This window comes from Apodemus sylvaticus, chromosome 14, assembly GCF_947179515.1.
Source record: "Apodemus sylvaticus chromosome 14, mApoSyl1.1, whole genome shotgun sequence".
NCBI classification, from domain to species: domain Eukaryota; kingdom Metazoa; phylum Chordata; class Mammalia; order Rodentia; family Muridae; genus Apodemus; species Apodemus sylvaticus.
The window spans coordinates 68,319,113-68,333,408 of NC_067485.1; the positions used below are offsets into that span (position 1 = coordinate 68,319,113).

Below are 14,296 nucleotides of genomic sequence, written 5' to 3' on the forward strand. Positions count from 1 at the left end.
TGGGTGCTTGGTAAAGAAACGGAGTTTACAGGCACACACAGATGCCACGCCTGTTTTACAGATGCATCGCATCGTTAACATCATTTATGCCACTAAGGCTATTTGGCTTCTTAAAACTGGTCCTGGAGTCCTGGTCTGTAGTTACTTTCGAACAAACTATATTTCAGGTGTTAGCAAAGGGAGTTAGATGATCGTTTATCACACAAAGGGAAAAGCCTCACAGAATACCTGTGTAATGGTGAACCTCAGGATAGCACGAACGGAACGGGATGTTACAGGAAGGGCAGCTTTTGGGATGCTCTTGCTGCCTCATGGATTTTCCTGAGCATTCTCAAGGTTTTATACCTTCTCTTATTGTCTGAGAACTGTTTTGCAGATGTAGCTCAGCAGACAGGCAGAGCTCAGGCCCAGTGTACCATAGGCACTGGGCTCTAGCTCCAGAACTGCTTAAGAATGAGTGGTGGAAGTGCTCAGGGCTTCATGTAACCCCACTCCAGGGGTTGACACAGGAGGAGTTGAAGCAAAGGGGAGGACAGGCTCACCCTGGGCCTCAGGCCACTCTGCGACCACCTGGGATATTTCAGACTTTTTTTTTTCAAAACAACAAAAGAACAGCTGAGGCCTTCCTCTTCAAGCTCAGGATGTAGCTCAGTGGTAGCGTGGTTGCTTCTCTGAGGATTTTGATATGTCATTACTATGATGACATACGGTCAGACAAATTCCTAGGACATACCTTCGTTCCACCTTGAAACACAATATTCTTAGGTTGGGACGTTGTAGGAGAGAAGGTGACGGATAAAATTGTTGCAATTAAAAAAAAAAGAGAACCCTACAAAATCATAACACTATGCCAGAAAAGAAAAAAAAAAGAAACATTCCAGAAACACAATCATATGCTGACCAGGATTGGAATGTGCCTGGACATGCCTATGCTAAGAGTTGATCTCTCTCAGGGGATGGAATCATGCAGAAGAACGGGAGTTATGGAGAAGCTGCCAGAAGGGAGGAGCCACTACAGATGAGAAGACAAAAAAAAAATCACAGCAATTATAGCAATACAAATGAGTTCGTGTTTTGCAAACAAATATTAGAGAGAGACTCCAAAGTGTGAAAAGGCAGAGATATAATAAGATTTGAGAAATGGAGCGTAAGATTGAAAACAGGTGTTAGACACAGAATTTCTGGTGCTGAGAACCAGAGGTAGGCAGAAGCATGTGTCTGCATTCTGGCATTTGGGAGACTGCAGACTCCCATAGCTGAGAAAAGACTGGATGAACAATGCGAAGCACTTCAGCAACCTCAAAGGCCACTCAGCTGTTTCCATTAGCTAGGTACAGTGAACAAATGCATGCTATTGATTTAAGCACAACTTAGCAAGAGATACACAAGCATACTTACAGCATATACATATAATTTTATATTTATACACATATACATTATTCAATGTTGAATACATAAAAAAATCCTTACATTTGGCGCAATGAGAGATAACCAAAATTAAGTTTTTGTTCTTGAATTAATAGCCCAAAGAAGTTAAGAAGGATTCACTGGGAAGCCCTTGGCCATTTTCCCCACTACCTTATCCCCCTTTTGCAACACCTCTTTCCTGTTCTAGCAGGCCTGGGAGCCTCACAGAAGACATAGTGATGCAGAAGACCCATCCCCACTGAGCGTTAGGAATTAAAAGGAGAACCAGAGTGGAAACTGTCATCTCCAAACTGAATTAAAAAAAATATATTGAGGACATTCATCATGAAAGATTTACAGAAGATCTATTTGAAAAACAATTGTGGTGTGTGTGTGTGTGTGTGTGTGTGTGTGTGTGTATGTGTGTGTGTGCCTGTGTGTTGCTGGGAACCAAATCCAATGCTCTACACTAGAAGCCTTGCCTAGCCATTGCTTTAGCACCACATTTTGTTTGTTTTGTTTGGAGATAATGAAAGATGGTTGTACTGCAGCACATTATTTTAAAATGCAAGTCTGGTGACAAAGGACATAACCCTCTGGGTTAGGCAAAAATTGGTAGGGCCTTAAAGAAACCTGTTTGTCCATCCTAAAGGTGTTCCTGACCATGGGAATTAAAATTATGATACAAAATAAACTATAAGAAACAACAGAGTCAGAGAGGATGGCTCAGCAGGCAAAACACTTGCTACATATGCAAGAAAAACAAAGGTTCAGATCTTCAATACCCATATAAAAAAGTGGGCAGGTATATAGGCCCACTTGTAATGTCAACCTTGGAAAGAGGTCGGGGGTCAGGGGTTGGGGGTCGGGGGATTGCTGGAGCAACCTGGCTAGTTAGAATCAGCAAGCTTTGAGATCAGCAACAGACCTGCTCAGTATATAAGATACAGAGCTAGAAGGAAAGACTCTCATCATTAACCTCTGGCCTCTACGTGCGCATGCGAGTGCGCCTCCTACGCATGCGCACTACACAGACATACACAAAGGGAAAATCAAGAGGCATATAATTTGTTTGCCAAGGAACTTGTTCAAGTATCCAAAACAAGCTTCACTGGCTAGATCGAAGGATGCAGTTTGCTTATGTGGAATAGTCCTCACTTTACACAACTAATGTAAAATGTAGCAGCCAGCCCTCTCGACCTAACGTCACTGAAATGGTAAATGTAGTAGTCTAGGAAAGCTCCAGGACATTCAAGGTCACCTTCCTGCAGGAGCAGTCTTCAGCTTCGTTGCCATAGGCCTGGGTTTGGGACATTCCCCTCAATCGTGCTGTGTATATGTCCCACTCTCGTTACCTCTCAGTGTGTTGGCGTCAGTTCTCAATCTAGCGTTCCTTACTCCTGTCCCAGTAGTTTCCTTCCCAGATACTACACTTCTGTCCTTGTTATCCCAGGATCTCTGGTCCCGAAATCTTAACCTTCCGTTCCCCCATGCTGGTCTTACAAGCTCTTCGTTCTGTTTTCACCCAGCCTGCTCTAACACATATTCTCATTCGCTTCTTAACGTCTGTAGTGTAACTTTTCTGTGACGTCAACCCCAGATACGTACATATTTCTTCATATACCTCACCTCCAGCTTTGGTTCTCTGATCTTCACTTCAACCCTTCCTCTGTTCCCCTGGCCATCAACTAACTGCACCTTTCCGATAAAAGTTCCAACCCTAGATATCTTTATGAGTTCTCATTTAGTGCCTCTACCCACCATGCTTCACAGATACTATTATCAATATTAAAAAATATCTTTTGGTTAAATGGTCAGTAAATCATCCAGTCCTGCAGCCATGATTTCCAGCCTCGCATCGGGCTTGGAAACACATCTAACCCAGCAGTTGTACTCGTTCTTCCTGACCTCAGCAAGACCCTGCCTCTCATCTAGCCCTCCCCCCTTCCTATGGAAACAATTGTGTCTGTCTTGCAGGAAGACTGGAAAACACAAAGGTATGTGGCCTCAGTTCTTGATCTTCTTGCTAAGGTATTTATCTACACCAACAATATTGCTTGCCTCTGCTCTCCCAATGCGAATGGGAAATGCTCTCTCAACTACCTTTCTAAGCATGCCCAGGTCCCACCGATGTGTGTCTCCTTAGGAGTCTGGATGATAATTGCTTATCTTTCCAATATTTTAGAGTAAATATTCATTTAATCTTTCCTTATTAAGTACCAGACATTCCTATAAAAACTGCAGAGTCTATTTTATAGAAATTCTCTAACAATCTCTGAGACTTAGCTTCCTTTCTCCCGCCCATTCTCTCTGCCTCTGTCCCTCCCAACTTTCCATCTTAGCTCCCAGAACTGTGCAACTTTGGAAGAAGGTTCCCTGGATCATCTTCCGGCATCGGCCCCATCTCTCTTTCCTCCAGTGCTTCACTGAAGTAGCCTTCACATGCTCCGCCCTCTTCTTTAACTCCTACTCTTTCCTCAAGCCTTCAACTGAGACCACACCTCCTGATTATGAGTCTCTTAATCTGAAATCCAGTTATCATCCTTCAGCCTCGATCCTTCCTGACATCTGCTGCAATATTGTATGTGCTCACGTCTTTGGTTTGAGGCCTAGTTTCTCACTGAGATCCATTACATTTCCCCTGACAGTATCAGCGTGGAAGCATTTCTACCTGTCCATAAGGTACTGCTCTTGACTCCGTCTATTCAATATTGTGTCCCTGGCTCTCCGTTCTTGTTCTTCTCTCGATGCTCTTATCTATTCCCAAGATTTACACTATCTCAGAGAAAATGACTATGTCAACTCTGGGTCTCACCCCAGCTGATGCTTTGAACTTCGTGTTCCAATGTTAGTTATTATTTTAGGAATAACAATACTTAGATGCTCCTAAACTCAAGTCCTCTTTGCTAATCTCAGATGTATTTCTCCTCTCAGATTTCCCATCTTGGTTTATTTAATCTTCAGTCCTCATGTCATCCTGTTACCAAGAGCAAACATTTTGGACTCTGTCAAAGAATGACTGTGGCCGTGGCGTTTTCTCATTACTCATTAGACAGTGTTGGAAGCTGTGAGGAGTGGTGTTCACATGTGACATTTCATCATTTTAGCTGTGATCACCACTTTAATAGATACGATTAATAAAGCACTTTACATATTAGTTGTAGATAATCTTGGCTTTCGTGTGATCAACTGAGGAACAAAGAGCAGATTTCACTACAGATAAAAGGAAAAATGGCTTTTTTTCTGTCCTTCTCATGGCAAACATGGGGTATTATCTATTTCTTGTCAGCTGTCCATCTGCACTGAACCTCTAAGGCTCTTCTTAGCCTGAGCCTACTTACTATGACTCATTTTGTTCTTGAAGTAATATATAGAGATTTTCTCCCTGGAACATCTCAGATATAATTTTCTCTGCCAATGCTGCCTTAGCCTGCTTACTCTTTTCCAAATCTTTGCTAATACTCACCCAGCTAGGACACTCCAAAAGGGCTGGCAGAGAAGAGAATGTGGCAAAAGACTCAGACTATTTACCTTTTAATTCTTTTGTTATCATCAGGCATATCAATATCTGGGCTTAGCTGGTAATTAAGGAGCTCTGTACCAAAGAGGTCATATTCCAAGTAACAGCCAAGTTGAGCAAATTCCAGCAGCTCTTTCTTACCAAATATAGTCCTAGAGACAATAAGAGACATATTGTTATTAAAAGCATATTCTCTATGTGTATACTGTAAATATATATATATACTATATATAATATATAGTAAACTATATATAATAATATAATTATATATATACATTATATATAATAAGTTGTATATATAACTTATATATCACTATATATATAACTTATAGTTTTATATATATACAATTGATAACTTATTTTATATATATATATATATACATATACACAAAACTTTAGAGACTGGAGAGATGACTCAGAGGGTATCATAAGCACTTGCTGCCAAGCTTGATGACCTCAGGTTAGTCCCTAGGATGCACATGGTATAAGAAAAGAACTGATTTGCACAAGGTGTCCTCTGAACTCTGATTGTTCTCCACGGGATGAGCATACTCACACAGACACAAAATAAATAAATAAATGTCTTTAAAAAAAACTCTGTAAAGTGACCTTTATTGTCTTCAAGTTCAACTGAACAAGGTCAATTCATTATCAGAAATATGGAAACCTTTCTAGTCAAAATAATGTTACCATTCTAAAGTCCTTAGGAATTCTATGCTTACACTAATTTTACAGCTATTATCCAAGCAGAATTTTATAATGCTCCTACAGAATGTTTTTTTAGGATATGTTCCATCTTCTAAAAACCTTCAATAGCCTGTATTTTTCATCCTGTAGCCCTGATAAGAGTTATGGAAGTTATCAAAGGTATTTGGTAACAGGTCTCACCAGACCAGTTAGACCGGTAATGCCAATCTGGCTGAATCAGGAAACTCTTGATGCAAGGTGGCAGCAGGGTGATTTTCTTGAGAAATGGTTCCGAAATTAATTTCAAAGCCTATGTGGGTATCATTCCAACATATTTCAAAGGGACAATACTCATAAGATTAATATGTTTAGGGACTTGGGGAGAGGAATCAGTCTGAGAAGTACTTAAAGCAGAAGAATACGGGTTCAGATGCCCAGCAACAGAGATGGGATCTGTAACCCCAGACCTGGGCGGGGGGAGGGGAGGAGCAAGGGTAGATCCCTGCATCTCATTGGCCAGCCTGCCTGCCAGTTCCTGTGAAAAACCATGTCTCACAAAAGAAGATGGAAAGCAATTGAAGGAAAGCTTCAACCTCAACCTCTGGTCTCCACATGCCCATGTCCATACATGCACTAGCACATATATGTGCACACACTCATATGACCACGTGCATACACCACATACAAATATGCATGTGTTCTTTTATAATTACTTTTGAAATAAAATTTATTACTTATCCATATCTGGTCAAACTAATCGGCATATTAAATATCTTTCTATTCTAGGGTACAGCCATGTAAATGAACAGCAAGGAGAAAATAGAAGCAGAGAATACAGACAAGGCATCAGAGGACATAGTAAAAGATATCTTGAGAAATTTAGATTATAACCGCCAAGAAGGGATACACTATGGTATCCCCAAATAACTTTGTAGACATTCAATCACATGTGGAAAAATAGGAAAGAATAAATACATCCTGACAGAATGCAGTGTGGGAAATAACTCAGGGAGAGAAACTCCATCCGACACGGCGTAAAAGCTTAGAGAAAAATCTGAGAGAAAGGACGTGATTGCTTGGGGGTTCAAACTTGGCCCAGACAGGAAATAAAAGTGCCTGATTATCCTTATCTTGTAGGTTCTTACACACGCCGGCAACGTCAGGATGCAAGGATTGGTGCACGATTACACGTCTGTGAATCTACTGCTAAGCAAGCAGAAGTGTTTACAGAACCTTTCTCCCAAACAATGGGACGATTAGTGAAGGTTCCACGAGCCCTGTGTGCGCAAGGTGCCTGCTCCCCTAGGTGTTTCCACGGAGCAGACCTGACTGCTAGCTGGCACAGGCTGCCTCCCTTTTCTTCTTTTCACCAGTTTAACATTCAGAGTTCACAGTACTGATTTAGGAGCGGATGTGGCTAGGGAGATTTTCCTTTATACTTTGAAATGAGTCACCACTGGACTAAGATTTACTAATATTACCCCCTTTCCCATCTTCTTAGCATGGAGACAAAGTCATGCTTCCAAAATTACTAAGCTAAAGGGGTATATGTTTTTCCATAGTAAATATATCCTGTTTTTCCCAAAGAACTATGATTAAAAACAAAATACACACAACTAAAATACCAGGAGGGAGAAGGAATTACATTAAGTATTTTGTCTTTTGAGTCAAATCTGAATTGTTAATTATACAATAGGGGCAAGCTACTGAATGGGGAAGCCAGGGTGGGAATGGCAGCACGGACAGGTCAGTTAGATTCTTGTTTCTGTTCTTAATATTTCCTCCCCACTTTTTCTTTTGACCCAATACCATGGAACAAAGTTTTCTGCATTTTAAGTGATGTATTAAGGCATACACTTGAACACCAACAATAAAAAGAAATGTCGTAGGTTTGAACCACAAGAAAATCTTTAGTCTTAGTTCCCGTTGAGAGTAAAACACTACGGGCCGGGGAGGTAGCTCAGGTTGGCGGCTTGTTGGCCGAGCAAGTGTGAAGGTCTGGATCTGGTCCCCAGCATCACATAGAAAGTCATGCATCATGGCGGACGTGGTAATGCAGAGCTGAGGGGGTGGGTGTAGACAGATGTCTGGAGCTTGCCGTCCATCCAGCCTTGTCTAACTGGCAAGCCCCAAGTCCCGATGAGAGACATAATTCAAAGAGCATGGTGAACAATTCCCGAGGAGTAACACCTAAGATTGGCTTTCGGCCTCCACACGCATGGGCACACGGATACGCAAATATGCAGATGTGCATTCCCCGGCAGCTGTGCTGTTTTAGGATCTCATTTAATGTTTTCCACAATCCTGTCAGCTCTGATGAACTGGGGAGGTGAAGTCAAGGTAATGTACTAATGTACTAATGATGTCCTTCCTAATGTATTAAACTCAGTTCCAAGTTGAAAGCCATTCTCTCAGTCATCATGCTATGCATCTGGCCCCACTGTCATTATTTATTCCCTCAGTGGAAAAACCCGGAACTATATGGACGGAATGCACACACAGCATTCATCAGTTTTAAGCCTGACATCTGATTTCTCCCCAACACCATGCTGAAACTATGTAAGGAAAGCATGAGAACCAAAGGGGAATATGTTGGTAAGAATGCAAAAGCTCTGGAAAGAGAAGAAAAGATGAGATTATAAGTGCTCTAATTCCCAGGTAGGAGTATAATCAATATGGTAAGTATAATAGGTAATATTAACCCTTTCCGGTTATCATAGACAAAATGGACAACACACTCACGGGAGGAGGAGGAACAACCTTAGTCATGACTACTGTTTTTTTTTTTCTTTGCAGGAGTCTCACATTGCTCTATGCTCATTTGAAATGCTAAGCCATCTACACCAGGTAAGACAAGATGGCTGTACGTGATGGATGCACCACCCATATTAGCTGCCCCCACATCTTTCTCTACTTTGATCAATGTTAACTCTGCTAGGGTTTAATTCAGGGCATGCTCCTCAAAAGCTCATGACTTAGGGCTTGACCTCCAGTCAAAGCCTGGAGAAGTAGAACCCAGCAGGAGGCCTTCCAGTCCCTGGGTGTCTTCTAGGCATTGTGATGATGCCTTTGAAAGGAGTACGCTGGGATGTTGGTCCCTTCTTCTTCCTCTGTCAGTATGGCCATGAGTTAAAGATCTTTGTCTTGCCAAGTGCTTCCACCATGGCATTCACAGAAGAGGAGTTTCAAGGAAATATATCCTCCTGAATGTGAACTCTATTTCCATAACTAAGTTCCCCCTCCTCCTCCTCTTCCTCCTCCTCCTCCTCCTCCTCCTCCTCATCATCATCATCATCATCATCATTCTCCTTCCCTTCCTTCTCCTTTTTCAATTTTTTTCCTGCCACCATATTCCACTATGTAGCTCTGGCTGTCTTGGAACTCACTAAGTATGCCAGGCTGGCCTTGAACTGGCAGAGATTGGCCTGCCTCTGCTTCCCAAGTGCTAGGATTAAAGGTGCGTGCCACCACATCTGGTGGATCCACATTCTTTATAAGTTGATTCATTTCACACATTGTTGCTGTCTGACTTTTATCATAGAATGAAGCAGAGAGAGAAAAGTAAAGGGCCTAGGGACAAGATGTGTTCATTAGGAAGTGTCCCAGTAACTTATTTCTTCCAGTCAGTTACCATCTTCTGTCAGTCCATCCATCTGTGAAGTCATAAATAATCTATGGATGAAGTTACTCTCATGGAGACTCTATCACTTTCCAATGGTTTCAAAAGATGGTGACCAAACTTCAACACATGAGCCCTTTGGAGGAACACACATATGCAAACTGTAACAAAGGCATTTGATATAAATGTATGTAATAATATCTGCAACGCCAGAGAAGCCCTGCTCCATGCCACTGACTCTTACTCTGTGGAGAAACAGGCTCACCCACCTACTGCTCCTTGAATGTTATTTTCCTGTGTAAAACTGAAACTCAGTTAGTTGGATGATATCTAGTGACTGGAATTGTGTTATTGCATTTTTGTTTGTACATATGATTTTCTGTCACTTGGAGAAGGCTTGATGCCAAATGTCAATATGGTTCCCTGGAAAAATGGACTCTATTTGAAGTCTGTAAGGTGAGATCTCAAATCTTCCAGCCATTAGTCGTTGCAAAGGACAGTTCACAGAAATGGAGGTACCAACCTCAGTTACCTCCTCATCTCATAGTTTATATCCATGAATAATTCTATATTCTTTTCTATGCTAATAGCTTCAAGATTTTAAGATAAGTGTTTTCAAGTTGCTCTTCTTTCTCCTGACTATGGCATATGAAAGACCTTTTGGGATTCCAGCATGGCTTCATGAGTAATGGCACTTGCCACCAAGCCTGACAATCCTAGTTCAATCCCAGCAAACCACATTGTAGAAAGGAATGGCTCCCAGAAATTGACCTCTGACCTCCCTATACATTCCATGGCATGGAGATCTCCATACACCCCATTCCTACATATATAAATATCTATCTATCTGTCTATCTATCTATCTATCTATCTATCTATCTATCTATCCATCACCTATATCTAAATATAATAAAAACCTCTTGAAAGAGCCCTTGAACTCAATGGTGAAGAAAGTCTCATCTTTTGATGAATGAAATGACTTCCAGGCCATTTATGAAGTATCTTGGGAATTTCAGAGTGATCATCAAAACTTTTTCAGTCAAGTATTAGATCTTGTCACTCCTAGCATATTATTTAATCCATTGCATACTTTAAGCTTTTGCTCTTCAACTAGTCAATGGATACCACATATATTACAAATTTCTCTAGAAGGGATGTCTGCATAAAACAATAACCTGGACAATGTTTTGGGGACTTTGTACAGAAGAACTAAGGGTTGTGATTCATGGGTATCACCAAGATGTCAACAACATCCACTATTTGTCTGGAGTCTTCTAGTTCACAGAACTCCTAAACACACTGTCACTTCTCACATCCAAGTATGCCTTGTGATTTAGCTTAGCAAACATGTAATGTCACCTGTCTTGTATTATTCTTTATGACAGGGGTACGAATATGAATAAGTCCATCAGCTGTCATCTAGAGTAACTTAAGGTCTATGGAAAAGACAAATATTTTAAAGTAATAATTATGATGAAATGTTTCAGAATTTTTATAGTGCAGAGAAAATACAAGGTATTATGAAAGAACAGTGAAGGAAGGGAATCACTTGAGCTGAGTCTTGAAGTATCTCATTTGCATAAAACTTGATTCAGGTGTTGCATAAGAGGTGCATAATACATAGGAACATCTGTTGAGAGTTAAGAACAGAGCTTATTGCTCTCGAATTTAAGGCAATAATTTATTAGATACAAAGTACATCCATTTGTCCATCCACCCATCCACCCATCCATCCACCCACCAACCCACCCATCCATCCATCCATCCATCCATCCATCTATCCATCCATCCATCCATCCATCCATATACCCACCCACCCATCCATCCCTCTACCCACCCACCCATTCACACATCCATCCATCCATCCATCCACCCACCCACCCACCCATCCATCCATCCATCCATCTATCTATCTATCTATCTATCTATCTATCTATCTATCTATCTATCCATATGCCCAGTAAAACATGTACTCATCTATCCAATTAGTAAGAAATTGATGGCCTTCAAAGACAAATAGCAAATGGTCCTGTCCTTTGGAAAACTTAGTATCTATAAAGGAAAAAAAAAAGACCTAAAAATAATTGTTTTACAGAATTTACCAAGAATTATAACAGTACTTCTAAGAATGAGGTTAGCAAAGAAATAAAAGGCAAAAAGGAATCTTGACTGGTCTGGGGAAAGCTTTGAAGAAATTGCATACCTCCAAACAGACTACAGGAATGGAGTAAGACAGTACTCTAGAGTGCCACATTTGTATGAGAACCTGGAGGCTCAGGACACTTGAAACGAGATCATATAGAGCATGAGCTGGGCACCAGGGACCAAGACATTTGGGGTCTGTTTCTGATCAGAGGGTCTTCACTAACAGTTTTTAAGTCAGAGGACAGGAATACAGTCAGGTTTGGATTTTGGAAGATGTGTCTGGTTGACAGGGGAGAACAGATTATGGCGGGAGGCTACGGCATCAAGTCCTTTTGGGAAATTTTGTTCAGGGGACAAAAGAAGGCAACAAGAGAGGAGTGGATAGGAAGAGCTGTGTTTGGAGAACTTTAGGAGGTGGATAGGTTGGTAGCATGGCCAGATTCCAGGGAGAGAAACAATGAAGCAAGTATTCAGAGTGAACTGTGCTGCCCTTGGTCAGAAGAAGAGGCAGCACTCAGCAGGAGTGAACCGTGGGGGCCATCAGTACAGTGACTAGGATGGAGGATGAACTCAGGGCAGCTTATGAGTTGAATTAAGTCATTTCAAGAACACAAGAACATGGGAGGAACAGGTTTTGAAACACATAATACACTGAAGATATAATTATGCCACATGAAAATGTCATTACACAAAAAAGGAACTAAAGTTTGGATCCTACAAAGCCTACGCTTCCCAGACCTAGTTCAGTGCTCTCTCTACTCCAGGCATTCAGATCTATGGATTCCTGAGCCTAGAGACTAAAAACTGTGAAAAGGACTCTGTCTTGTTCACCAAGCCAGCACATAAGGAAATATGGACTGCATTTTCCATGAAAGCATATACCCTTACCCTTGATCAAATAAAAATTAAAAAGTTAGAAGGCCCATGCAAAGAAAGACATTTGATTATTAAAACTTAGTTTTAATGAATGCCCACTGTAAAACCTTATTACCCAAAAAGTAATTTATTTATCCCTGACCCCTTGAACAGTTTAAAACCAAGGAATATTTGTACAAATAGAATATGTAGAATCTTTAATTATTTTATAAAAATTTTTGGTAGCTACTTTAAATTACAAAACCCAGGTGGAAATATTCATTTAATAGACTAACACAAATTTTGACATCTAGGATGATATTTTGTACAAATAAATAACTTATTATCGTCTAATGCTAATAATCTAATAAGCTAATACTAAATTCAGGCCTGGTAGCTCATGTCTATAATTCCAGAGCATTGAAGGCTGAGGCAGGAGGATCAAGACTTCAAGGATTCTCCAGGCCACACAATTGATTTCAGGCTGATTTGGGTAGGCTACATTTTGAGACCTGTCTTAAAAAAAAAAAAAAAAGAAAGGAAAAAACTCATCTTAAAGCAATTTGCGAACATTGTCCTTCTGTATGCCCTACACTGCTAAGGACAGCCTTACCTCATAGGTAAACTGGAACAACCTTTAATCTGGGGCAAGGTTCTGGGGACTGAACCCATGGAGTCACACATGTTCTGTATATTTCTCCTGCCACCACTGAGCAGGTACATATCAGTTGATACATTTAATTAATTAAAAAGTAAATGTCAAAAAATACAAGGGACAAATACTGCCAACAGATTTTAAGATAATTTTCTATTTCCATTGAATGTTTACCAAGAATTTGAGTTTCATTTAGAATGGTACATTAGATTAATATATTACTTTGTAGTTATCGTTGGAGGTATTTAAAATATCGATTTACATGTTTTTGTGAGATTCTTTTTGGCATTCTATTGTTGGCCAGGGTGTTCAATGTTAGTGATTAGCTGGGGATAAAAGCCAAGAGGAAAGTCATTCCAACTGCCGTTATCTATATTTTAATAAGCACCTTCCACGCTTCCCAACTCTGACTGGTCAAGTCCCTGTTTGATGACATCTTAGGAAGAAGTGATGTCATACTTTAAATGTTATGACTTAAGGTTTCAGCAGCAGGAATGGAAGGCCACAAGGAAGAAAGCCCTTGCTTAAATGAGACAGAACGTGGCTTCTGGATTGTGAAGCGTAATTCAAACTTTTATTTTAAAAGAAAATTCATAGTTTATAAGCCCCAGGAAGAGCTTTATGCCGTGAACTTTCCAGCTGCCACAGAGCACAAAAGAGTCTGCGTTCTTCATGTTCAGCAGAACATGGTTAAGGGGGTGATGGTGTTGAGGACAGGGAAGATAAATCTCACAGACACAGCCGTCCTATTTGTTAAAATGTCACCTTTCATGCGAATGGTGTCAGAGTCATGACAAATTGCTCCAGGGAAAAAAAATTACTAGTGGAAGGTTTGGGTAGAATGTGCTGGGAAGGACGCATGACCAGGGCTGCCTTTCACCCAGATATGGGCAGGTCTACAAACAGCAATTTACAATACTCAAAATCCTCAAATGCCACTGTAATATAATTTTGTTTTATTACAGAGTATTTATATGTAGAAGTTGAGATGCCTTTCAGTGTGTGAAAAGGCTTCACTGGATTTCTTTCCTTTCTTCTCTGTGTGCCTTTTAAGTAGGCACACCTTGAAAGGAAATCCATTGTAAAGAATAATAAAAAGACATTTGCGTGGCACTTTAAGGGTTAAAATATTTTTTCTCTTCTGGGGAAATGGCTCGGTGGGGGAAGAGCACTTGCTTTGCAATCAAGAGGGGCTGAGTTCAAATCCTGAGAACCCATGTGAAGAGCTGGGCATGGCAACACACCCATCTGTGTCTCTGGTGCATGGGTCCTGCAGACAGAACCCTAAGATTTGCTGACCACCATCTTAGTGTCGGGTTGATTGAGAGACCCCGTCTTAAGAAATCCAGGCATCTATGCTCATGTGGGCATCTGCACACATGCAAAAAGTTTTTCTTAACCCCTTTGA

The 14,296-nt window shown here is 40.7% G+C and overlaps 1 protein-coding gene across 1 annotated transcript in view; it reads right to left on the minus strand.

The window, feature by feature from the left end:
* Positions 1-14,296, minus strand: part of Pter (phosphotriesterase related) — a 74,750-nt gene that overhangs the window by 1,877 nt on the left and 58,577 nt on the right. The window contains exon 4 of the mRNA XM_052157410.1: positions 4,939-5,079. Coding sequence (XP_052013370.1) covers positions 4,939-5,079 — 141 coding nt within the window. The remainder of the gene's footprint in view (positions 1-4,938; positions 5,080-14,296) is intronic.